Genomic DNA, 27,268 nt, shown 5'->3' on the forward strand with positions numbered 1-27,268 from the left:
CTAGTTGTCTGGACTGCATACATTTAAGCAGAGTGAAAATCGCTTCCAGGATAAATAGGCTGTGGCAGAGTGGCTCCATTTGCAAGCTCATACTGTCTCCTTCCTGGTGTGGGAGTTTTCTTACCAAAGGATGCCTGAGCTGTTGATGCCTAGGGACTGCTACTGTATTTGCTACCAGACCTGCTGGTTCTGTGAATTGATTATATTCACAGAGCACAGCTGAGAAGGGGATTTGCTGCACCACTGGCAGGCATAGCTGCAGAATTTGCAAGGGAGGAGAGGGGATCGATAAGGTTGCATTTGAGTCATCTGAGTTTATGTGTCAATTCTAGGTCGCTTCCCTGAATAAACAAGGTGGTCCTCAAAGCCCAGCTTAACAGCTGCCACTCAGGTCAGAGCTTGCACAGCACAGGATTCTGCTGCTCAAATCCAGAGCTACCTACCCTCAGCACTGGTGTTGAGGTCCTTGTGCCTGCAAAGGCTCCTACAGTGGTGATCCTGCAGCTGCCTTGTGGCACCCAGGGTTCTCAGTCCCTCCTGAACCTGGGAGAGTCCTTGATCTATTTCAAACAACTGTTTGAATCACTGTTGAAATCACTGTTTTATGACTTACACCAAACTGAAGCATAATGTAAGGGTGGGAACAGGGTGAAATAGGAGGGAAGTGAGGGGAAAAAACATGCATGATCCACTTGTGAAGTCCTATCAGATGCTTTTGGGACCTATTTTGAATTAACATTTTGGCTTTTCTTTAGGAGAAGGAGGAATTACCCATACTTTTTCATCGGTAGAGGAATAATGTAGTGCAAAATCTTAATGTTGTCTCTCTAAACAATATGCATACATATAAGGAAGTTGTTGAAGGTAAAGAATCTATAGATTATCAACATTAGATTCAATATTCATTATTGTGGTTTATAAAGTTGTTCTTTCTTTTGGTTACTTTTTTTTATTTATTCAGTGCTCAGAAGAGTGAACTTGAAAATTTTTATTGATAGCAGATGGAATATTTATATTTGTTAAGTAAGGGAAGATGGGCTTACTTTTTATTCACTCCTTCCTTCTTTAATCTTCAGAAACCACTTTGTCTTCTTTTTTATTTCTTTATTTAAGGCCATCAATGAATTAGATTATTCCTTTTAGTTCCAGGTCAGTAAAAAATGAAGGCTGAGTTCTCTCCATCCAGACATTATAAACTATGCAACAGAAATCCCTGAAGAGGGATTTTTAAAAAAGGGACAATAATGTGCCTGGAATTGTAGCAAACATCTCACGGGACGTGCCACTAGGCAGGATTTGGTGGGGAACTCATCTAACTCAGGTGTTTGGAAATGCCTGTCAGTACCCCAACTATATTTTGTGAGCCGTGCTGCATTGCCCAGCGCTCCAGCAGGCAGCCCCTGCCTCTGTGGGGTGTGTGCAGAGCCCAGCAAATGATCCGCGGGGCCGCAGTGCCATCTGCTGATGCACCAATTCACTGCAGAAACCAGCAGTGTCCGACTGAAAACTTACAGGGCAGCCTTGTCTTTTACAACACATAAATACACCTAAAATAGCACTTGGCAAATGGGTTGTGGGTTTTTTCGCTGAGGAAACAGAACTTCTGGTTAGGAAATATGCCAGGTATCTTTAGCTCCTTTCTTAACATCTCAGGTCTTTATAAACCAAAACCAAAGTTCCTGCATGCCTGCCTTTTGAAAATTGTATTTTGCTCCTGTATTTTTTTTGGATACTTTTGGTTCTTCTGCCCTGAGATCTTGCTGCAGTCCAAGCATGTAGGCAATCGATAAAGCTTGAGGGATGTAGTTCCTTCATTTGGTCAGTAAAAATCGCTTGTTCCAAAGCAAACCAACCCAAGAGCCTGTTAGGGCAGCTGGCCTTACCTCCAGTACTTCCATGCATCCATTCACAGGGAAACTACATGAATCCAGGCAGGCTTCTCAATCCTGTTCCCTTGTTTTCAGTGTTTTGCTTCCCATGCAAATATCCCCAGGAGAAAGATGTCCACTATGGATCTACAGATGGGCTGTTATCTCTGTGAAGAAAGGAGGCACCGATGCAGCACAGTAATGTGTGCTTCTGCTGCCTGCACAGGTCAGTGCAGCAGTGAAATCAGCCCACAGGGAAGTAGGATGTAGCCCATGCTGCAGCTGTAGGGCTTTGGAGTTATCGGTGCTGGCTGAGTTTAAGTGGATGCACGTGCCAGCCAAGATTAGGGCTCTTGCTGTGTAATCTCACACCAAATAACTAACATTTTAGTTTGTTCTTTATTTGCAAAAACAACAAAAGGAGGTCCTGGGGTCGTTTGCATTTCAGGTAGAGTCATGAGTCAGGCTGCTAATTGATTGGAGATAAAATTGTAGACAAACATTTGCTTTTGTGCTCTGAAAAATACAGTCAACTTAGACTGGTTTGTTCTCACACCAGGATATGTCTCTGTCCTGTTCCTACACCAAACTTGGCTATTGACACTCCTTTTTTATGTCATTATCATTGATACCAGTGATTTGAACTGCTCAGGAATGAATGTTTATGGTTTCTTTCCACCCCTGTTTGTCTGAGGAAAACACAATTCTACTGCCAGCCCTATCTAAAACTAACTTTCAAAACAAGAAATAACCTAATCCTCTACTTTTATTTTTTCTTCTGAATTGGAGCTTATGACAACATTGGCACTTCTTGATCATTTCAGTCTCTCCAGGTACAAGAACTACAGAGAATTGCAAATATAGTAGTGAAGGGTGCAAGTTCAACAGCATCTTCCTTTTTCAGGGTCTAAATGCAGGGGTGCAGCCAAGCTATTTTATCATGCCATTACTTTTCTCTCCTTGAGTCTTCTGTGACATTGAACCATCCTCAGTGAGAAAAGGTGGCACTTCTAGTAGAGCAGAGCAGTCCAAGACAGATTTTGTCCAAAATTCACATAAAGTGTAGAAAAATAATGAGGATGGCCTCAAGCCAAGCTTTGGAGGCACCAAAAGCTTTGCCCGTTGCTGTATTTCAACTGGATTTCCTGGGAGTAGTTCCTGCCTAATACCAATTTCCTGCTCCACAGAGACCTTGCAGAAACTGTGGAGAGCAGTTTCCCTCTGATCTGACCCAAAAGTTTTAGCACACAATTTCAAAAAATCAGTTTTTTGCTAGGTAAGCTTGTTTGGCTGAGCTTATTTCAGATCCTAAGCTACTACACCACATGGGACTGTGTCCACTTTCTTTTCTGTGCTTCCTTGGTTTTCAGCTCTTTTTATCCTTCAGGCTGTTCATCTTCTCCTTTTTAAATCCTTCAAGCTGTTGTGTCTCTCCTAGTCCTTCTGAAAGCTTTATCTGCCCTATAGTACTGATGCACCTGAGCTGGCTTTAAATTGCTCGGGCACTGCTGGCTGCAGCTTTGCTGCCAAAGCATCAGCCTGGGGCAAGAGTGCCCAGCTCCTTCAGGAGGTTTCACAGCCCATGCCAAGTTCTGTGTTGTCAGGGTTAAGCTGCTGGCAGGTCTTAGGTGAGTTGAGAGCAAAGACCAGACGCTGCCATCACTTCGATGGCATCACTTTACTGTGATGTTTGTGAAATGGTGAGTAGGCACACGAGAGGCTGCCATTTAAACAAAACAGGAAAGCTGTCAAACACACAGATTTTACATAACAAGAAAAGCATGTTACTCTCATTGTCAGAGTCCAGGTTATCATTTTACAGACTATTTAAGCTCTTCCTGATATTCTTCTTCTTAAAGATCCAGTTCTTTGAGTAATAAGGGAAAATAGATACTAGTGGTTGAACTGTAGGGTATTCCTTCTTCTGGGTCTTCTGGGTCTCTTACCTCTCTTGTTTGCTATATGTACATGGAAAAGAATGTGCCCTGAGAGAATATTCATGGTACTGTGAAGACAGTGACAGCCACAACAACTTGCTGCTTCCAGTATATAACAGCTTTACCACAGAGATTTCAAAAGATGTGTCAGACACCGGGCCTAATTTATTGAAAACATGGCAAGTTTTGTAGTTCTAGCTTTACAGTGAAGTGAAGTGAACCACAACAGGGTTAAATCTTGCCACAGTTCAGACAGTGGCAGAGCTGTTCATATTGTCCACATATCCTGCCAGGATGAAATCAAAGTTCATGAGCAAATTTCCTGTAGTGAAACAATTGATGTACCTGTGTGCGTTGCATTAAATTATTTTATTTTATTACTTTTTCAGGGTTAAGAAGGATTCAGATGATCTTGATCAATGAAAGATCTAGTTCAAGGTTTGGAACAGACTAAATATACACTTGAATATAGCTGACTTGTAAAAGCGATGCACCTGAAAGATTCCCTGTAGTAAAATTGCTTTGAGTGTGTTGTGAATAGTTTATATCACTAAATTTAAAAGGAAACATTCCAATGCATCATATTAGGACCTGTGTCTTTGTATGGACAAGATTAACAAAGTTGTGCAGTCATTGTAGTTATAGAAAATATTTGATTCTAGGGCAATAATTCTGGCTTTTCTTCATGAATTCAGAAGCCAAGCTAAACCCTTATGCTTAATTGTGTTTCCTTTTACTGCTGAGCCAAGGATACAGAAAGATTTGCAGTTAATTAAATCTTCTGGCATAGTACATGGGTCCCACAGAGGAGCATTTCAGATGAGAGGAGGTGCAGCCAGAAAGTGGTGTAAGTGTGGCTTTCAAGCCAGCAGGGCTCCCAGCAATGCTTGTGCTGTCCTGGGAATTGAAGGACCTTGAAAATAACTGGAAGTCAAGTTCTCCTTTACCTCACCTGCACCAGTGCAAAGCAGACCTCTGATGCAGGCAAAGACTGGCCCTTTTGAGAGTAACAGATTTAGTTAATTATTTGTCATTTGAACATCAGTAAAAATGTACAAGGATTTGAGAGTGCCAACTTGGCCTGTACAAAGCAGCTGAGCCACTTGAAAACCTGGCATATGCAGTCTTCTACTGACTCTGCAGGAAAGGCAACTCAACTCAAGCTCTGTAGCTTTGTTTCTAGAACTACGTATGTGATTTGATATGCAGGAGTGAGTTCTCCTGAAATCAGCTGGACACTGTCAGCTTTCACAGCTTTTTAAAAAAGGCGAAATTTAAATGTGTCTTCTGCAACTGACCGACTTCTCTGTGCCTAGGTCAAAACTAAAATGTCTGATCCTCAGTAGAAGTCAGGGCTGATTAACAATCACAACAGTATTTTACCTTATTGTACCTTGAAATGTGACCCTCCTAGAACTAAATAGATGTGCAATTGTAGGCTATGTTGAGTTCATTAGTAAGACTGCATAAAACTGCTCAGCATATTGGGTGTTATGTCTGTATGTCCTAGCAAACAGAATTCTGCATTAAAATCATTTGAGTTGTATATCTATTTCTGGGGAACAGGCTGTTTGTTTGCTTTTTTTTAAATTTTTAACTTCTGCAAATTGTTACACCAGATGGCCTGTTGAGCCAACAATAGATCATCATGTCTCACCACAATGGGATCCCTTTCTGGCTAACTTGAGTCAAAGCACTTAGTTCTCACCAAGCACATTCCCAACAACTTCACCTTAATTATTTCTCTCCATCTGGTCCATGGTAGTATAAACAATTTCCTGCTACTTTGCATAGCATCAGAAATGCACATAAATAAGCAATCTAATGCTGGAACAATTCTTTTGAATACATTAAATCCTATTTGTGATGGTAGCAGATCCCACACTCCATGAGTTACTGAATACTAATTATGGTAAAGGGTTGGATAATTAACTACTTGTATTTTTAAATTAAACTCTTTGATTTTTAATCCCACAGAGGTCTCAGTCTGCATTCTCCCTGGCTAGCGAAGATACGGCCAGTAAAGGACAAGACCTTGCGTCGTCTGTGACCGAGGCTCTTCGGAGGCAGCAAAAGGGACAGTCCAGGAAGCAGAAGGAACGCAAGCTCTCTGCATTACCCAGCTGGAAGAGTGTAGACAGGCTAAATGAAACAAGTAAATATTTCTAGTACGAATAAGATTCTTTTTTTGGTTCTCACTCACATGGAATAAATACGACTTAAAGCAAGGACCTTCTCGAGGGCGTTTTTGCTGACCTCTGTGCTTTCAGAGGTCACATATAAAATGTATATTTGATGTTGCTGTGTCACAATTTCATTGGGCTATGTCATTGCTTATTTTAACTTTCTTTAAAAAAAATTATTCAAAATTTGGTTCTCTGTGAAGTTGATTTTGGATTGTTATAAAATTTAGGCAACTACTTCAGATACATTTCAGAGCTTCAAAGATGCAAGAGCCCAAGGGCCCTTCTTTGTCATTGGTAATCTGTCCTCCAGTTGAAGGGGTTTGCAGCTGCTCGTTGTATCCCTTCTGTGGCACAGGGTGACTTTTCATGAGGTTACATAGTGAGCCAACCATTGAAATAATTCACATTTAGAATTCCTTCTTGCAACTTTATTTTCAACCCTGATGAATTCGCGGTGCAGTGTTCTGTGCAGCCCTACTCACTGGTGCTTCCAGACTAGTTTGAGGAAGTTGTATGAGTAGGAACTTCACAGAGCAGCAGCTTCCCTCAATCTGACCTCTGTCATCATGCATTATGTATGAATGTAAATATGGATGATGGATGGTGAGCAGCTTTCCAAGTCAGCTCCATTCCTGAATCAGCACCCTGAGATAGGATGCAATTCCCTGGTTACTTCTAGATGACACAGAGACAGGTTGTCATTGAAGATACCAATGTATATAAGTATCTGAAGGGAGGGTGTCAGAGGATGGAGCCAGGCTGTGCTCAGTGGTGCCAAGCAATAGAACAAAAGACAACAGGCAGAAACTGATGCACAGGAAGTTCCACCTGGATATGAGACAGAACTTCTTTATTATGCAGGTGACCAAGCACTGGAACAGGTTGCCCAGAGATGCTGTGAAGTCCCATTCACTGAAGATACTCAAGAACCTGGATGCAATCCATGTGCAGGTTGGTTGGACCAGCTGACCTACTGTGGTCCCTTCCAACCTAACTCTTTCTGTGCTTTTGCAATTGTGGCTCCTGCTCTTGGGGTGGTCCTGTTTCCATTGCCTCTGTTGTTCTGGCTGAAGCATTTGTGAGGCCACAAGAGTGTAGCACCAGGCAACTCCCCCACCAAAGAGCTGGTTAGTTTTTTACCCCTACAGCTGCACAAGGGGAAGAGCTGAACTTGTTGCAGCAGCATTCCCTGGCTCCAAGTGTTGTCATCCCATGACAGAATCTGCTTGTTCTTGCTTCTTCTCGCTTCTTCTCTTGTAGCAGCTGTAGAACCCATCTGACCCCTGTAGCACATTGGTTCATGAAGCTGTACAAGCAGAAAACTTCTCTTTTGTGGGGTGAGTTCACTGGTGCTGTAACTCCCACAGCTGCCTCACTACACACTGGCAAGCAGAAACAGTCAAATGTGTGTTTGGATTTGGTGGAGACCTGGGATCGGGGATGCCCATCTGTTCAATTTGTTTATCTGTACTGCCAGTTGATAACTGGGGAGACTGAAATGTAGACAATTTCAATACTTTTCCTCCCCCCTGAAAGACATTCTTCTTAAAGTAGTACTAAAATCTGATGTACCCAAGTATGCATTACTCTGTGAATTTTTTAATCAACCCACTGTCAGAAGTGGTTTTCTCCTGGGCATCTTAGTGGAAGGTCTATTTTCAGTAAAGCAGTTAATTTGGTGCTTAAATTTAAGAACCCACTTGAATCCCGTTGCATTCAACTGTTGAGCAATTTAGTATTTAACAATGCTTAACCATAGCAGAACAACAAATTGACCCAGTTTCTTTTCAGGTGCTCTACTCAGAGGATTTTTTCTGCTTCTTTCATCTAAAAACCACATTTGTGCTGAAATTGTGGTGCCTATTGAACTAATAGTAAATAGCTGATTGTGCTAATATCTGCAAACATGGTCTCACCTATGCAGTAATAAACAGCTTTGTATTATTATACTGAAAACGAGAAATCTCAACCAAGAGTTTGGTGTAGTTCACAATTAATTTTGGTTACAGTTCATATTGGTTTAAATGGTGACTCAAGAGCCAAATTATGATACTGGCTTTTTTCCCCCCTTTATCAATAGTCTTACAATGACACTTCTTAAATCTTTTTTTCCTTTTCACATGGATGAATTATAGCTTATGCCCAAACAATTGTGCGCAGAATCCAAAGTGACTTTGTTTTGAAAAATCAGGAAGGGAGCCCTTGACATTGTAGAAGCTGGGACAAAACTGAGTCGGCTTTCTGCATATAGAGTTCTCAATGGCTTTCTACCCTGTTTGGCCCTCTAAGATGTAATCAACTACTATCCTGTCCTTTTTTCAGTTAACTGAGGTTGGTTGACTGATTCTCATGTGGTTAAATGTGGTGTTGTTAAATAGAATGAGGGGGGGTATGGTTTGTGGTCGAAAAGAAGTTTGTGGCTCCCCATTACATTTGTGTAATGTGGTGCAGTTGAATTCAGTTCCTGTTGGAGATTTATATCCTGCAGAGCTGTTGGCTTTGTTTGAAGGAACAATGTTTTAAGGAAAGTTCTTTCTCTAAAGAGAACGTTATACTTAGATTAGTGAGTATAGTTGGGAAAAGTGAACAAGCAGAAGTTTCTTATGCTTGATAGCTTGTTTGGGTTTTTTTCTCCAAAATCAGAGGTTACAATAAAGAATTATTAGTCCTCCTTACACACCTGACTTCAGTTACAGCCTTGGTTGGTCACTGCTACAAGAGAACTGGTATTATTTTGATTTCCTTTTAAGCAGGAGTAAGAATTGTATTTTCTCAAGTTCTCTGAATTGACTTAAAACTTAGTAAGTGAAAACAAGCCAGAAGGATTCAAATTAGTAAGAAATGCAAAAGCTGTCATAAAACTCTCATAGCCCCTAAGTTCAATTACCATGTAATTTTTGTTTTGTTTTTTGTGGGGGTGTCAAAATGCCTAATTATATTCTACAACAGACCCAGATATTACTGTGTCCACTTGAAAATAGTGATGTTCTGCTTACCTTTTGAGAAAACGAATGGTTTATATTAAGTATTTCTATAGGTTTCTGAAAATAACAAATTTGAACCCATGGAAGGACTCCATAAGTCTGAAAAGTTCATTCAGTAGGCTGGATTACCATGTAAATCCATGGCATTATGTATTTGTTCAAGTGCTGAAGAAGGCAGAGTCGTCACACATCCATATTTCCCACGAGGGGCATTTTCAGTTTTGATTGGAAATTAAATCTAAGTTTAGAGGAAATGCAATTCTCAGAGTTATGAGAGTTATACAGCATTTTCTGACCATATTTATGACTTTTTTTGATTTTTGTGTTGGAGTTGTAAAACATACTCTGAAAATGTGGAAGGATACAAGAGAAGCAGTGCTTGTGTCAGACAGAAGGCTCATTTGGTATTTTGTCTGGGGTACAACAACAGCAGCAACAGTAGCCATAAGCAAGAGTCTAGGAGATATTAGGACAAAGCAAGTATTTTTCATACTGCCTTTGAGTAGGCTCTGAACCTCTAGAACTTTCAACTTAATGACTATCTCAGCTAGAAGTGCTTTTCTGTATTTAGTAAATTTTAGTGGATTTCTCCTCCATGTTCACAGCCATCTCTGTTTTATCACACATAATTTCAAGCATCCAGGAGAACCTTAGGCAAATCGCCCTTAGGTTTGGTATGCATTGCACCCCACTTCTTTCTTTTGTTTGTTTAGAACCTTGTTTTCTCTAGCTTCACTTCATGCTCTCTAGTAGTTAGGTTGGAGGAGATTCCCCCATCTCTTTTAGCATGTATTCTCTCAGTCTTCTCCCTTCCAGATGGCAGAGCTCTGGCTTACTTAATCATTCCTTGAATGGACACCATTTCAGAACCTGGTACAACCTTTGTTGCTCTTCTCAGATTCCTTTTCTGTCTTTCCTCTTCAACATGAGGGACCAGAATTGCACACAGAATCAGAGGCATTTGCAAGACTCAGGATTTCTACATGTCTATATGCTGATGTTCCATCAGGCTTTCCTAATAATTCTTTTAGAAAAAAGCTTTGGTCCAAGTACCCCCCCATTTTAGTCGTCACCATGACTTAAAGTGGTGGCTTCTGAGTAGTAGGGCAGCTTGCCTCTCAACATAGGAGAGTTCATGTGGCAGCAGCACTTGTGTTTGTCTGTTAGTTTTGTTGAAACCTTCAATCTGTGGCAAGTAAAAGCAGCCTTTCACAGTGTGATCACAGTTGTCCTTGTTTTCTTTTCATAGGTCCACCTTCTGTTTTCCAAAGCACCGATGGAAACTGGGTGGCTTTGCAGAATGTCACTCTGCCTCGCCCTCGAATGCTTGCCAAACCAAAGAGCCAGGTGTTCAAAGCTTTGGAGAATGAGTCCAGCATTGTGTCTGCCTATGACGAGATGGGCTCGGACAGCGAGGATGACTATGACTGGAATGTGGCCTTGAATAAGCTGCGGCAGAGACCTCGACAATTGCCAGACGACTTCTATTACTCCAATTCCCAGTATGGCACTGAGTGGGCTTATGGCAACGGTCAGTACCAGGCAGTGACCTCCCCCTCCTCCGGGTTGTACACCAACACTGAAACAGTGTTCTCCGATTCGGAAACATCTTCAGTAAACTCTTCCCAGGAAGCTAAAGGACCTAGCAAGCTTCTCTGGTTGCAAAGCAGAACTCAAAGTGATGTGCCCAGAATGGAAAAGAAGCACTTCCATGGAGAACTAGATGTAAATTTCAATCCACAGGCAACTAGCTTGGAGTATTCAGACAGCAGTGAGACTGAAGAAGTCCATTATGATATAGAAAAGAGATCAAGAAGGTGGAAGAAAAACAAAACCATCTCTGAAGACTTATGTGAAGAAAAGAATCAGGCAAAAGCCAACAAGATGAATTTAAGTCAGGTAATTGTGTTTGAGCTTACCAAATGCATTCTCAAAAAGAGCTGGGCAAAACTAATTAAGCTATGCTGGCAATATCATGTGAAGCATGAGTGGGAGGTGGAGTGTTCTTGCAAGCTTTATCTTCCTCATGCCTCCTAAATGAGAAGAAGAAAAAGTAGGGTGTTAGATAGACAGGCTTTACTTTCTTCTCAAATAGGCCACTTTCATCTGATCAAAGACAGTGTTAATGTTGTAAAATACAGTGCTCTTAAAAAAAAACCCCTCAGGATTTGTCAACAGCTAAAACCTGTTAATTAATCACTTGTTTTGTTGTGCTAGGGTTTTTTTAACTTCTGTTTTCTTGGTATAAGAAATAACTCATATGCCTGGAAATCTGCTCTGAAGTGTCTGCAAGTGTTCTGATAAGGGATAAAGCTAATGAGCAGCAGAAATTCTAAAAGGGCTTTTTGTGAGATCCAGCCCAAGTGATGTCTGCTTTTAACTGGTCACCTTATGATGAGTTCTGATGTCTTAGGGTGAGCATTTGCAAACTGCTTCCATTTTAAAAATTCGTCAATTGATTAAGAAAACAAAACTCAAACACACAAGCAAAAAACCCAGACTGTAATATCTCAAACTTGGAAAAACTGTTCATACAACTTGAAGACAGCAAACATTTCTTCTAAACTACAGGTGTTGGCTAACCAGAAAGCCAAGAAGTCTCCTCTGTTGGAGTTTTTTCAGACCTGGGACTGATATTAAGGGATCCATTTGTCCCCCAGAATTTATTTAGCAGTACAAGCACACTAGATCAGGAGAATATTGATCCCTTATTCAGTTCCATTTCCCACATCCTACCCATCTTAAATCCTGAAGCTGCATCATTGCTGCAGCAGAGTAATGGGAAGCCTGAAGCAAGGAGCTGAGGGTTGTCTTCTCCCTGTGCCTCTGACTACAAGCAGCCTGATTCAGTCTCAAAGCTATCTGACCAAATTTAGGATACCTGGAACAGTTTTTCTTTGCTTATGCTACTAGCCTGTATTTCCTATAGAAGAACATCAGTACAGCTGATTGCAAGTCAATATTAGGATTCTAGGATTTCAGCAGGGCTTTAATGCTGGGTGTCATTAATTCTGTATCCATTCCATCTGCTTTTAGGACAGAGTGTGGGTGTTTGGGGTGTTCTGTACTGATTCATTTATACTCGTGTCCTCATATATTTATAATCAACAGTTCTTGAAGGGGAGCATGATGTATTATAATGTGATCTGACAACACATCAGCGGCCATTATTGACTTCTTAGAACATCAGGCAGCACTACAAGGCTTTACAGGGACTGCACAAAGACCGTATCTTGTACACAGACTTCTGCATTTCGCTTTCTGGCTTTGTGTATTTGTGCCTGATCTCTGTGTGTCTCTATTCATATTGTGGCTTCCTAGTCACAATAGACAATATGCAGAGCATGGAAGATCAGAGCTTACAGAGAAGGTCCTGGAGACATAGAATCACAGAATCATTTAGATTGGAAAGACTTTTAAGATCATCAAGTCCAGCTGTTAACACTGCAGGGTCCACCCCTGAACATTGGCCCTAAGTGCCACAGCTACACATCTTTTTAATACCTCTAGGGATGGTGAATCAACCACTTCCCTGGGCAGCCTGTTGCAGTGCTGGATAATCCTTTCTGTGAAGAAATTTTTCATAATATCCAACCTAAACCTCTACCACGTTCATCCAGGTGAGGTCAGAAAGGCAGGGTGCTTCCCAAGCATACTTGATGGCATCCTTTAGCAACTTATTGTGTGCTTCAAAATGCAAGCTGGTGTGGAAAATTATTCTTCTTTCCAAGTCCTTTGTGAGTTGCTTTGTCTCTTGTGACCTCTCTGTTGTGCTCAAAGTGCAAGATTTGGGATTCTAACCCACTCTCCCCTTCATTTTACCCTTTAGGCTGTTCCTGCTCCCCTGCTCCCTAGCTTCAGTGGGGCAAGCAGAGGCTCACTGCCTCCAGATCATGCCAGTGTTTTCAAAGCAATGAAATGCTCATTGTGAAGTTTATGTATGAGTGGGTTTCCATGTGTTTAGTTTGTGTTTGGGGACACACACACATACACAGAGGTGGCTGATTTGACAACTGGTGTTCACATTTGTAGAACTTTGACTCCAGCCTCTGGCAAACAAGCACTGTTGGGACCAGGAATGGACTGACTACCACAATTTATAGCAAGGATGTTGCATGGTTGAACAATTCTAGGAAGCAAGTAAAATTATCATGTGTGTAAGGAATCTGCTTTAATGGATGAAAATGAATTAGCCAGGCATCATTTAAATTGCTTAGAAAAATGTGATTAAAGGGATGTCAGAGTTTCATATGTTCCCCAGAGTAATGTATTGATCTTGGTAAAATGGTTGAGGCTGCAGCATGGAGAGCCCTACATATAAACAGTTTTACAAAATGATAGTGTAGGTGTGTGAAGAACTGCAGACAGCACAGACTTAAACAAGATTGACTGTGGGGTCTTAAACCAGGCATAGCTTTTCACATGATGAGATTATGCAGAATTTGCAGAGACCATAAAAACTCTTCTAAACTCTTGTTGAACCAAGATATTAAACACTGAATAACTGATTATATGTCAATTGCAGTGAAGAAACACACTTTTTCAGTACTTTACTGCATTGCAATATAATCTTATTTTATGGCATTGTAATAATAAGATGATAATTTGTTAACCGTTGTGTTCTCATCAGCATTGTAGAACAGGATTTCAGTTTATCAGTCTAAAAGTTGGGGTTTCATTTTTAGTTTTCAAATAGTGAAGGTTGCTTTTTTGTTTTCTACTCTCCAAGTTTCTCAGTGAGATGAAAACAAGCCCTTTTCCCTTTCTGCTCTGAGTCTAGAGAGTTGTAAGCAGTTATGTTCTGGAAAAACTGCAGTCAGTTCATAACTCACAACTGAATTTCAGTTTAAAATCACATATTTTTTAAATCAAGATCCAGTTCCTAGATTAGGATAATGCTGTGGCATGTTTTTTAAAACCATATTTTAGACACAAGAGTGGAATTCTGACTTTGTGACTGAGAGATAATTTTTTGTATGAAGTCTTCAGTGACTTAGAAGGGGAAACCTGAGAGTAGGTACCAAGATGTACTGTATCTGGGGAATTTTTTGCTTAATAATAAGTAAAAGAACAAGCTCCTTTACTGAGCTGCTTGTAGAGATGCCACAAACACAGCCATGAAGCAAGATATGAAAACTGTCCTGATAAAACCAAGGTCTTGCCATAAATAATTTCGGATTGCTTGTGTACCACAGAAGATTTACGTTTCTGTGGGGACTGAACTGGAAAGTGCAAACCTTGCTTTTAATGATGATTATTTTTCAAATTGTAACTTTTTACAAAAAATGGACACTCAAGCCACCAATCTTTATCTGATTTTATTATTAATAGTTATAATAATAGTTGATACTATTAGTAATAATAACATTGATATATTGGCTCTCATTATCTTTTTGAGAGAAAGATATGATTATTGCTTAATGTACCTGAAATTCTTGTGTTTCTGATGCAAAGTGGAGGGGCTTAATTGCTTCAAGTGAAAGAAGTGTTCTCATTATGAGTTTGCTTCTTGGATCAGGAGACCCCCACCTGTTAATTACAGCCCTCCTGCCCTGCAGCCAGGTAAGGGGTGAGCACTGTCAGACTGCCTGTTGCCACGGGATGGCGCTTGGGATGTATTCTTTGAAAACAGCTCCCTGAAATCACTCTGGCTCATGATGAGAAACTGCCTGCAAACCTCACAAAGTGTATATTCTCCTAAAAACTTTCAGTTTCTGGTTTTTGGTTTCTTATATGAAGGAAACTTTATTTCAGGAGTTTATAGTTTAACATGGATTTTGTTCTGGAGCCTTTTTTATTGTATTTTGGTTTTGTCCACTGTGATTACCTTGGCTTATCAGTGATTTCTGTGCAAGGATTTGGACACTATGTATGCATAAAGGTGTATTTCTTTTCTCATTGTGTCCTAAAAGACTTATGCTTGCATAGAAACACTTGATTTTCTTTTAGTGAAACTGGGTTCGTGGCTGTGTCAGTCTGCCAGGTCCTGACAGAAACTCAGTTTCAGATAAAATGGTAGCCCTTTATTCTTGTTTGCAGATGTTAGCATTATGTGTTGCTGATAGATGCAAATGGGAATTTACACAATGATTTGTGTAATGACACAAAAAATGTCATTAAACTTACCAGAAAGAGTGAAAATGTGAACAGTAAGGAATAACAAAGTTTAATGCAGCATTTATTAAGTAAGTATTAATAGTAGTACCTTTCAATTTATTTATTTTTTTGTTGTCATGGCTGCCCATGCATTTTTTAACTTGTCAGTCCATGAAAGAGGTATAATCTCCTCACAAATAGTTTGCTGCCACTATCTGAAAAGCCCAACACACGAGTCAAACAGCCTACTGTTAACAGAAACCACGAAGTGCAGCAGTGTCAGGTACCATTATCTCTGCATGTGCACAGGAATTAGCAGCTCTTGCAAATGTAGATAATCCACCTGCTCATTTTAAGGAGGTTGGAAAGCTAAAAAGAGGGTAATAGGCATACCTGAGCCCAGCTGTAATACAGTCAATATTCTCAAGATGAGTCCTCCCCCAAGAAACAATGTGCATTCAAAACACAGATTTAGCTAACGCAGAGTGGGACCCTCGGATGACCAAGACAGCTCATAACTTTCATCTGTGCTGGCAGACCTAGCAAAAACATCTTTAAGTTGCTGCCATGTGTGATCCTATGAAGACTGGTATTTTTTCAGGATCGAGAGACGTTGTCATACTGCTGTTGTCAGTATGGATTCTTTAGATTAACTAGTGGTGCTTTCCATGGGTGTATATGTGCATTGCTGCTCCAATAAAGCTGCTAGGCAGTTAAAGCTAAGCAGATCTATGTAAGAAGCCGCCAGAGGACTCATACATGTCCTGCTGCACAGTGAAGTCTGTCAGTATGTTGGTACAGCAGTGAGGAGGTGGGAAAATCCACCACTCTGGACTGCCAGCCTCCCTCTCTGCTCCACTAGATTTTATATAAATGCCTATAAGCTTACTTAAACAAGAATACCAAATTCTTGTCTTTACAAGCTTGATCTGCTCAAATGTCTGCATAGAATGGGATTTTCTTCTTTTCCTTGCAGACTTGACCTCAAGGTAAACCATGCTCAATCTGCATCAATGCTGCTAGAGGAAGCCCACACCCTTAGTGCAGAACTGTAATCCTAAACCAGGTGTTTTGGTATATGAGAGGAGGTTTTTGGAGGTACCGATTAAATAAATGGAGGTAATTTAGGTAAAGAGGGATTCCAGTAATTGGCTTAGACTAGATACCTAGCTGTAAATAGCTCAGTTTTAATGAGATGTATCTTCACTAAACTGTATTCTCATAAAATACAAGAGCACAATCTAACTGTGCTTTCTATTCTGTATATCACATAAATTATGCTTTTTTCTTTCCTGGGTACAAATTGATGGACTGATTGATTCAGCAACAGCTTTCAGATTTTTTATATAGTAGTTTAGTGATTTGTGAGTATTGGTCATTAGGAGATTGTTGCTTGGGGTGTAATACTGATACTTGTACTGAGCTGTTGAGTGATATGCAAGATATGTCTAAAAAAAATCTCTTCTTACAATTAGAGGAAGCACCATTGTGATTATAAAAATAATTATAACAACCATTATTATTATAAAAATAGAGTTTTTTAATTAAAAAGCTGAAATACACAGTCTTTTGCATGTGTGTTAGAGTGTATCATATTATAGAACTGAAGTGAAAACACACTGATTTGAAATCGTGTTCTTGATCATTGAACAGCTTTTTAGCAGAAAAAGCTTCTTTTTAGTCTGCAAAAATTGATTGTTTGGGAAAAGAGTTTCAGCATAAACCCATGGTTCCCCTTCTGTTGTAGCTTTCAAAGTTCTATTGTTTCTTCAAATCCTGATTTTCCAAAAAGGGCCTTCTGCATCCTGAAGATGAACTATAAAGCAATAATTTGGTTGTGTAATTGATTGAATTGCAAATAACTGCAGACAAAAATTGTCCAGAACACTGTGAAAGTGCTGAACAGTACAGTGCAGTTGACTGTGTGAGAGGTGAGAACTGACATTATGAACATGATGTGTCAATCCATTAAAAGCAGTTAGGTGGGTAGGGTTTGTGAGGGAGTGGGCAGAGTTAACATTTCCTGTGAGAACTGGAGTCATTGGTTCATCCGTAAACAGTGCTGCTACAGCTGCTCCTGTTGATGGATTTCCCAATGAATGGGCGAGAGAACACAGATTTTAGTCTCTCTCGCAGTGTCTGGTCTTGTCACAGTACGAGAGCCTAAGGAAGACAGGAATAATTTCCTCTCTGAGAATTGCTCCAAATCATCCTCCTAGACCTGCTGAGATGTGCCTACCACTCTGGTCCCAGGCTGAATTCTTCATAGCCTCCTTCTGGGTGTTTTTGCACAATTATGCTCCATTTCAAAGTATCTGACACTTTTTAACTCACCTAATTCCATCTTATTTCTTGGACTTGGCTGAAGCACCGAACAAACTATCTAATGATTCAAAAATTTCTCTCAGCAGTCAGCAGGGAGAGAACATTTCCAGAAGGCAGTTAGCATTATAGGTGAAACTGGCTGCTCTGGGATATGCCTGTCTCTCTCCAGGGACTGTAGGGCAAATTGGGTCCTAATCAGACAGCACAGATCCAGAAAATGAATTGATATCCACCTGGGGATTAGTTTTTAGAACAACTGTGAAATATTCTCAGATTTTGTCAGCAAGGGCTGACAAAACTATCCCCTTTCCTCCTTATTAAATGCTGGGCAGGCACCCAGCTAAACAAAATTGCAGAGACTTTGCTTTTCTACTCTTCAGCTTCCAAAGTGAGGGACTTACGGTCAAGTCTGTAATACCCACTGTTCTTAACTGACCCTGTAAGTGTTTTCCACTTTTAAGAATCAGAGTCAGAAAAGAAGGTGCTCCTGAAGATTTAACTTCTTCCAAGGAGGTTGGCATTTGGAAAATAATCAGCTCTGTAGAGGATCCACCCATGCAAATAATCACTGGGAAAGCTGACAGTCTTAAGCAACATCATGTAACAAAAGAGAAGTTTTTCAAAAGTTGTTTCCAGCAGTCATTAAGAAAAACATGGATAATGCTCAAGACCAAGCAGTCAGGGAATGCAAGCACAGCTTACAACTGAAAGCTGAACACAGCTGCCCGGTTACAGGTTATTTCATTCCCACACGTCACTTTTATCTGCAGTGTGCCTGTGAGGGATGGCAGTGCTGGGAATTGGAAATGCCACGTAGGCATATTTTATTAGTTGCACACAGATACATAATGATTCTGATAGTTCCTTTTTAGGTAATATGAAAATAAGCAGGAATGATGACTATAATCCAGCAAGTGTTGGTTTATTGGCATTCCTTTTTTATCAGAACACTTAGTGTGCTTTCTTTTTAGCTTCCCTGTGGAGTAATCGTACCTATAGTTTTCTAGGAAGCTGTTTTTCTTTCTGTGCCTATGCAGGAATTATATGTTCTTTTCTAATTTCATTGTAGGATTTTGATGATTTATCAGAAACAGATATAAGCAATGAGGATCAGCACCACGATGTCAAGCCTGAACTTATGGAGGATGAGCTTAAATCCAGGTTATTTCAGCTTGCTGCTAAAATGAGTGACAAGGAAACATCATCTGGTGAAGAACAAGAGTCAGAACCTGGAGTAGATCCGGAAAACCAGAAGGAGAGTTTGTCTTCAGAGGAAAATGGCAGAAGTATTCAGGAAGAGTTAAAGAAGGTAAGTGGTCATTCTAAAGGAGTGGAAATAGTACTGTAAGAGTTAGCATCCAAAAAGAGAACATTCGGGCTAGAAAACTGCACACAGTTGCTAAAAGAAACCTGAGGTCCTTTATACCACCCTGAACCCCTTGTGTAGCTAAAAGTTCAGTTAAGGTGTGTGTTCCTCTCTGTGAGAAACAGGCAGCCTACAGCATCAATTTCAAGTGGGGAACTTAGCTTGTGCAACAAAACTGTTAACTGGGTAATATTAATGGAGTTATACTTTTTGATTTAAAAACATGTCCAGTTTTTCTTTTCTTGTCCTTGCTAACCAGACAGTTTAAGTGGTTTTTTCCATCCTTTTAGTTGCTCCTCTCCTTTTTGTATCATCTAGTTCATGCTGATGACATAGATTGTTCTTTGGCATCTCTATCAAAATATTTACTGTTTCTTTAAAGCTTTCCAACCCTGTTACTCTGTCAGCTAATAGGCTTCTGAGAGTAGTAACATTTTCTAATGAAACTGAAATTTGGTGTCTTTTCTGATAGTGCCTGAGGTCCCTCATTTGTGCCATTTCACCCTTACAATGAGATACCAGATTTCAGTGTCACTCTACAGGATTTACCACCTCCTCTTCTCCCTTTCTGCCCCTGAATTTCTCTTCAGATCATGTGGTGTGCTTGAATTTGGTGCTACAGGATTCCAGTCCTGCCCCTTGCCAGTCAAGCACACTTATTCCTTAGATCCACTTAGGCTTGTTCTAGTCTGCTGCGTATCTTGACTTGCCTTTTCGGGTATTGCCTGCATAGCAGGTCTGCTTTGACAAGGGACATGGACAACTCTCTAAAGAAAATCTATTTGTTGTCATTTGGAAGGTGTTTTGTTCAAATGATACAAAGAACTGATATAATACACTGGGAGGTGAAAACAGGATCAAGTTATCCAGGCACATGATAGAGATGCTGTCCAAGTGTGCAGGAACAGTGTCACAAAAGCCAGATCCCATCTGGAGTTGAATCTGTCAAGAGACAAAAAGGGAAATAAAGTCTTCTGCAGGTCTATCAGCAGCAAAAGGCAGATGAGGGAAAGCTGGGCTCACTACTGCAGTGACCTGGTGACACAGAACATGAAAAAGGCTGTTACACAACATTGTTTTCACCTCAGTTTACAGTTAAGATTTTCCCTTAACAATCCCAGGCCCCTGAGACCTATGGGAAAGCTTGGAGCAGTGAAGACTTATCCTTGGTAGAGGAAGATCAGATTAGCAAATATTTCAAAAAACAGGATGTGCCCATGTGCATGGGGTCTGATGGGGATGCACTTCTGAGACCTGAGGGAATTGGCCCATGCCATTGTGAGGTTCATCTTTGAAAGATCATGGCAATCTGAGACATTCAGAGCTATGAATATTGTTTATTTTGGCTTTAAAAAGGCTTCTAGCAGTCAAAGCAAAGTCCTGCACCTGGGAAACTATTAACTCATGCAACTCTATTCAATATTGGTGAGGCCGTTTCTGGAGTGCTGTGTCCTTGTCTGGGCTCCCCAGTACAAGGAACCCATGGACACACTGAAGTAAGTCCAGTGAAGGGCCACAGAGATGATTAAAAAACTGGGACATCTGTCATAGGAGAGAGCTGGCATTGTCTATCCAAGGAAAGAAGAGAAGGCTTGGGAGAATCTCTTCACTGTGTTTAAATACCTGATGGGGGAGAGTGAGGCGTGTTTGATGTGGGAAATAAAGTGGGAATAGAACTCTTTCCACTGACAGGAATGAAAGCAGTGGGTGCAAACTGAAATACAAAGAATTACATCCAAATGAAAAGCTTTTTCCACTGTGATGGTGCTTAAATACTGGAATAGGTTTCCCAGAAAGATTGTACAGTCTATGTCCTTGGATATAATCAAAATCTGACTGGACATGACCTTGGGCAACCTGGTCTAGTTGACTGTGCTTTGAGCAGAAGTGTTAGACTAGGTGATCCCCAGGGGTCCTTTTCAAATACAACGAGCCTGTGACTCTCTGATTCGGAGTTATTTAGCCATGGACTACACGGGAGTGTAAGTACCTCTGTTACCATGTATGCAAATACCTCTGTGATGTATACACAACCTTTCCAAAGAAATCACATGAAGGCTTTATTGTCAGTGCTTGTTAGCAGCATTTAATTTGTTTTTCTCTGGTTTGTAAAGACAAAACAGCAATATCACATTATTCAACAGCATATATGGCCTAGCTGGGGTTACAACATTATGCAATTGAAATCCAGAATTAAAGGGTGTAAAGAGGACTTTCTGAAATGCTCCTATATAGAGAACTGAGCACAGAAAATGGTGAATGTATGTTGTTGGTGTATTTATTCATCTACATGCCTCTACAAAGTAATATTGGTTGTTTTTTCCTCTCCTAATTGTGTTATTTCTTTAACATTTGTATGTCAGTTATTTAAAATAAAGCAAAGATTAATGGTTTTTTCCTCAGTAAAATTATCTAAAGTTTAAAAAAAGAAGGGGCTTGCCATGTTCAGCAAAAAGGGAATGCTTGGAGTTCCTAATCCTTTATTTGGTTTGGATAAAAAAGTTCTCATCATTAATGGTCATAGAATATAATCTTCTTGTCTATAATAAAAAAACCAGAATACTCCAGTACTCTTCATCGTCTAGACTTCAAGAGAATTGGCAGGGGAACCTTCTCCAGCTGTAGAGAAACAAGCACACTGTTCTCATTCTTATTCTTGACAGTTGTCCTTAAAGGTACTTTAAAATTTTCTGACATGTGCCTTCTCTCTGGAAAACTGGCTGGCCAACATCTTACAAGGAAATACTGAAGATGACAGCGTATAACCCCGGCTGTGGCTGTGGCAGTCTAAAATATGAAGACACCTAAACTCATAAAATATGCACTAACTTTAGGATGGCATGTGAAAGACAGGCATAGAAAACCTATTTTCAGGCAACCAGTAATTTTAGATACCTTCAAAGCTAGAAGTCCCAGTATGCTGTCTCTTTAAATAGACTGATTATTAGAGAATGCACTTGTAGGGATTTACAGATCTTTCAGACTAGCAGTCAACTTTATTGGTCAGAGTCAGCCTCCTGACCTGGGCATCAGGTTCCAAACTAAATATACAGAAGCATTAATTCTGCACCATTAAAATGAGAGCTGGAGTGCCTAGATTCTACTTTTTGTTCCTGAACATAAATACTGCACCTTAGCCATCTTGCTTATATTTTAGCCACACTGCTTGTCTTTGTTAGCCTTTAATCTTCTGTTCTCATAAGTTTATTCTGGAACACTTTAGCAACTTTAAATTGCTGGGAATTTTTTGTTCTCGTACACCTGATCATGGAATAAGACTTAAAAAAACACGTATTGTTTTTGAATTACTGGAAATTAAGTACCTGGTGTTTATGAAAATCTGACCTGCACCTGTCTGTACCTTTAAAAACCTGGAATTCTCTTTTTAATGGCAACTGGGAATCTCATGTAATCAGATGTTGAACTGATGCTTTTAAAAGGGTATTTAATATATTAAGATCTGAAGCAGTGGTAAAAATTATCTTTAATGGAGAATTAGCTGAAGTTGTTTGGCATTTATGGATTCTCAGTTCTCAACTTCAAACTGAGCTCTTGAGTGGTATGTCAGCCTTCAAGATGCAAGTTTGAATATGACAACCTTTAAGTTAATTATTTAGTCCATCTGGGATGCCTGAGGATTTAGGTGGGTATTAATTAACATGAGTTAATTTTGTGACTTGAACTTAAATCATCTTAGATTTTCAGCACCCTCATTTTCATTATTACTCAGTTTGTGGTTGCCTAAAATGGTCTTGTGGAGATTCACAGCTCTCATTTTAAAACAAACATAATCCTGTAGCAGACTTGTTTTTATGGAAAATGTTTTGTGCTTATTAAGCTGCAGAAGTAGTTCATGGTCTTTTGGGTGGATGCAGAGCCCTGAAAAGTCCATTTGTCTTAGTTGCACTGTGAAAGGCCATGGTTTTCACCAAAAGCCACACTGAGGGTAGAGTTGGCCTTCAGCCCCTCTAAACTTCAGGTGTGAACAAACCAAAACTCAAATTGTGCAACTGTTGTCTTAGTGAAACATTTTGTACTAGCACAATGATTTGCACAATTCTTTCTGTCTTGCTCTTTTTTTTTTTTTTTTTTGATTGGTTGTTTAGTTTTTGCTTTACTCCCCAAACCCTAAATGAATGCCAAAAGAAAAAAGCAAAATGTAAATTCCCTCGGAAGTATCTTACTGGTACTGACACTGAGAGTGGCAAGCATGATGAATGGGATGTATTTACTTCATACTCTCCTCTGTCCATTCTCCTTCTCTTTTAATGCTTTCATGAAGATAAATTGACTGGGTCTTTATTTCATGGTATATGCCAGAATTATATTCCAGAAGATGATTTTGGCAGGCTGCATTTCGAATGCAGTCTATCTTTGTGACCACTTTATCAGAAACTATAGAGATTATGTTAAAAAACAGATTAGCCCCTGCCATTTTTTCAAATTGCCCACAGGGCATAAAAACTGAAATAGTTGTTAAAACCTTACTTGTGTTTTTTCTTTTTTTCTCTTCTACTTAGTACTACAACTTGCTTAAGATATACAAATGAGCAAGTTAAACTTCCATAGTAACGTGGAGTTTCTCTTCTCTTTGCATTAGTTTGATGCAATGTGCTGTGTGCTTAAGGAATTTCTTTACATCCCTTTATGCATTTACTTCTGCTCAGAGGATCTTACAACCAAGGCTTAGTAACTGTTTAAATTCTTCTGTTGTCTGTTGACATTACGTGACACAGTAGCTCTTTTTCTGAATGGCAACCTCTAAGTGAGTTTGTTAAGTAGCACAGCAGGATCCTGTTTCCTAAGTGAAACCTCCCCAGTCTCTTGACAGTATGAATAACAGCATAAATAATCTTTTCATTAAATATTTATGCTTCCATCCTCTGGAATAATTTTATTCTTCTTAAGTTTTATAAAGCTTTATTTTGGGGAAAGCATGTACTACAAGTAACATTTTTATGTGGATTTTTGCCAGAGGCCTGTATTATTTGTTTCAAGAGAGTACATCTTGCTTTTTCGCCAGGTAAACTAGTACTGTTCAACTACTGGTATAATGAGATTGACACTTGTTAGAAAATCTGCCTGGCCTCTTTTTTTAGCAAGAGGAGTAGCCATGGGTGCATGTTACTGCAGAAGAGAGAGCCAGCTCCCTGATGTGTGTATGCTGGTGGCTGTGCTCAGGGCTGGCCTTGGAGGGGGTGGCCAGTAAGGGCTCAGTAAGGAGGTCAGGCAAGCATGGGGCTCACTGGACTCAGTCAATGGAGAGACATCTGCTCACAGCCTTGATGGAGCTGGACAATGGCATTGGACAGTTCATTGATGGGGTCAGTGAATCCCTCCTGTGTATCACAGACCTCCTGAAGCATCACGGCAGGGATGGCTGGGATGCTGAAACTGCAGTGCTGTAATACCAAGAGTGAGCCTGTGTCTTCTGGTGGCTGGGCTTCTGTAGGCATTTGTGCTGGTGCAGGCACTGTCCTCACAGAAGATGATGTCATAGTTTTTGTGATCATTATCTTGCCTGAACTCCTGGGTGTTTTGGCTGGTGTGTTGGTTCAGGCTGGGGTTAATAGGAAAGTGCCATCCAGCTTCATATGCCTGAAAGCTTTAGAAGTCTCTGAGTAAAAGTTTCTAAAGGACTCAGAACCACGTGGATCACTTGGGCAAGAAAACAGCATAAGTGCAGTAGTTTTGCTACATTGCTGCTGTTATGGTAGTAATGCTGAACAGTGTAGTACAATGGCAACTTCCTGGATTAATAGCTTGGAAGATATTTGTGTGTCTGTTGCTTCACATTTTTGTGTGCAAGATGCTCAGACTAATTTTTGTGTTTTCATGGATCATTGATTTTAAGATTATGTTAATTAATCTGGGCAGTCTCCCAAAGTCCTGGATTGAAAACCTAATGTCAGCAGCATTGTAAAAAGTGATCTTTAAGGTTTATGAACTGCAGATATTCTATGCAGAGGATTTTGAATGACAGCAGAGAAAAAGAGATTTTGTTTAGGGAAGGTGAAAAGAGGTATAAAACAATAATCTTCACATTGAGCTAATGGATCCAAAGTTTTAAGTTCTCAATTTAACAAAGCAGTCAAGTATATGTTCAGTTTTAAACTGAAGTTTAAGTGGTTTGCTGGAAAAAATTCCCATTCAAGGTATTTCTACTATGTATTTGCTATTAATCAGTCTTTAGTATGAAATATCAAGCTGATCCTGTTTGTTTTGTCAAAATCTGAGTCTTCTGTTTGAAGCATCAAGACCATAAACATCTATTTTTCAAAGTTTTCGAAAGTGAGCAGTGATGTTTGTGTACCTCCAATTCTGTCACTTTCTGGGGTCAATACAGTTGCATAAATATGGATGTAGATAGACCATCTGAGATATCTTAGAGTGTCCCACAGGGCCTTAGGCTGCTAGTCCAAAAGAAACATGAATCTCCCAGGTCCATGTTATATCTGTCAGGGTTGTTTCAAATTCCTCACATACTTCAAGCTGTTTCAAAATGCACTTTATCTACCTGTGTTTAAGCAACTGAATCAAAGCCCTGTTAGATCTACTGGTGAAGTGCAGAAGAGGTGACACTTCAGCTGGCTTCACATGGGGAATGCAGCATCTTTGTAAACAGCTTTTTTTCTCATAGTCTCAGTTTTGACACTTACATGCAAGCCAGCTCTGTCCAGTGTGCGTGCAAGGGGGATCTCCTTCAGTTCTCTCCTCACCAAAGATTTATTTACTTAGGGAGAAAATGTCCAAGCTATTTTACAGATACAGTTGCAGAAAATCAGTGAATATTAGTGTAAGCTGCTAGAGCAAAATGGTGGGAAAATAGACTAATTTTTATAACTATTTTGTCTGCTTTTGTAAGCTGCCCAGAGACTTGGCAGTGAAAACTGAGCTCTTTCAGATCTAGCTGGAAGAGTTTCAAGGAAATGCTGCTCCTCAGCTGGAAGATACTTTTGTCACAGCACAGCCAACAGGGCAGCTGTGGTTTTGTCATTACTTCCAGGCAAAACCAGCCAGTTTAGTTTAAACAGGCCTAAGGAAATTAGGGGGATTACTGTAAACCTACTGGCTGGTCACTGGAGACTTGTACTATGAAGGGTTTTACTTGTTTGTTTTGGGACAGTGAGGCCAGGAGAGGGACAGCAGTAAACAGTAGGAAGTGATTTGGCGTACGACATCTTACTTAATTTAGCCCAGGTGTTTCCTACGTGGGCATCTGACTGTGGCATAAGCGAGGTACAGACTCTTTGGTAACTGTGTCCAAACTGCAGCCATGTACACTCCAAAAGTGAAGCTAGATGGCTTTTCTTCTTCTTAACACCACTGCAAAAGTATTTTTCCATTCTTAGTGACACTTCTTGTGATGGTAGAAATAGTATTTTCTCTCTATTTCATTTTATAAAAAATTGTATGTGATTTGCAATATCTGTCTCAATGAGGTCTATTAAAAATATTAAAATTAGGCATTGCTTTATTTTAAATGTTTTAGTAATAAATGTAAAATCTGAATTTTATGGCATTTTAATCTTGGTAGTTTCTTTATCCTTGCTGTTTATCCTAAACTTCCATTAAGTCTGAACCTAAATAAATGTTAACCTCTATAGCTGTCAATATAACTTTTCTGCCTTTTTATTTAACTGCTTCCCACTATCTAGGAAAAACAAAAGGCTTTTGATCTTCATTTAAAGCTGCAGTTTTTATCCACTGTATTGCAGCAGGTGAGAAAGCTTTGTTTTGTTTGTGTCTTCTTACATCTCTTATGTAGTAAGAGATGCCATAACGTGATATTGAGGGTTTCCACATTTCCCAACCAACATTCTCAAACTCAGAACGTTTTCCTGGAAATATCAGGCCTGGAAAATCATACCTTCTGGCCACAATCAATAATCGGTGCAGAAAATTCTTTTATAATCACAGTTAACACGTGGGGCAGACTGGCTCCCTTGTTTGGCCTTGTGATGAAAATTTGGTTTTATCAGTAAAGAAGAACAGAAGACAAAGATAAGGTGTATGATCTTGCTATTCTCATGTACTCACCTCTATTAAGAAATTTGGAAGGAAGTTCTGACCATAATGGTCTTCAAAAATCTTTCTAAGTTCTCAATTTAAAAAATAACCAAAACCCTTAATTCATTGCAGAGTTTGTACAGTAAGTAGATATTTTCTCACTTTGCTGTTACTGACTGTTGTTTATCATTCTTCTAGGCGGAAAGAGGTTTCATATTCTGTGCTATTTGAGTCTCAGCTTATGAGGATCACATATTTAAAAAGATTTTCATTATATTCCCCAAGCAAATATATGCTTATCTTGTATTTTAAAATACCTTCTTTTTTTAGTATGTCATACATCATTCTCTCAGTCATAAAATAAGAATCACTTTTTTTTGTGTCAGATTAGCAAGACACTTCTCCTCTCAACTTTTTCTTTTTTCCTTGCTCTTAATTTTGTCCTATAAGTTCTAATCATCTTTTAATTATCTTGATTTTATTTAGTAAAAATATC

At 39.7% G+C, this 27,268-nt stretch overlaps 1 protein-coding gene across 3 annotated transcripts in view; it reads left to right on the plus strand.

The window, feature by feature from the left end:
* Positions 1 to 27,268, plus strand: part of MYRIP (myosin VIIA and Rab interacting protein) — a 211,339-nt gene that overhangs the window by 168,407 nt on the left and 15,664 nt on the right. For all 3 annotated transcript variants that reach the window (XM_082295624.1, XM_082295625.1, XM_082295626.1), the window contains exons 9-12: positions 5,783 to 5,960; positions 6,853 to 6,942; positions 10,225 to 10,874; positions 18,466 to 18,705. In XM_082295624.1, the coding sequence (XP_082151750.1) occupies positions 5,783 to 5,960; positions 6,853 to 6,942; positions 10,225 to 10,874; positions 18,466 to 18,705 (1,158 nt within the window). The remainder of the gene's footprint in view (positions 1 to 5,782; positions 5,961 to 6,852; positions 6,943 to 10,224; positions 10,875 to 18,465; positions 18,706 to 27,268) is intronic.

Source organism: Coloeus monedula, assembly GCF_965178545.1.
Source record: "Coloeus monedula genome assembly, chromosome: 1".
Classification (NCBI taxonomy): Eukaryota; Metazoa; Chordata; class Aves; order Passeriformes; family Corvidae; genus Coloeus; species Coloeus monedula.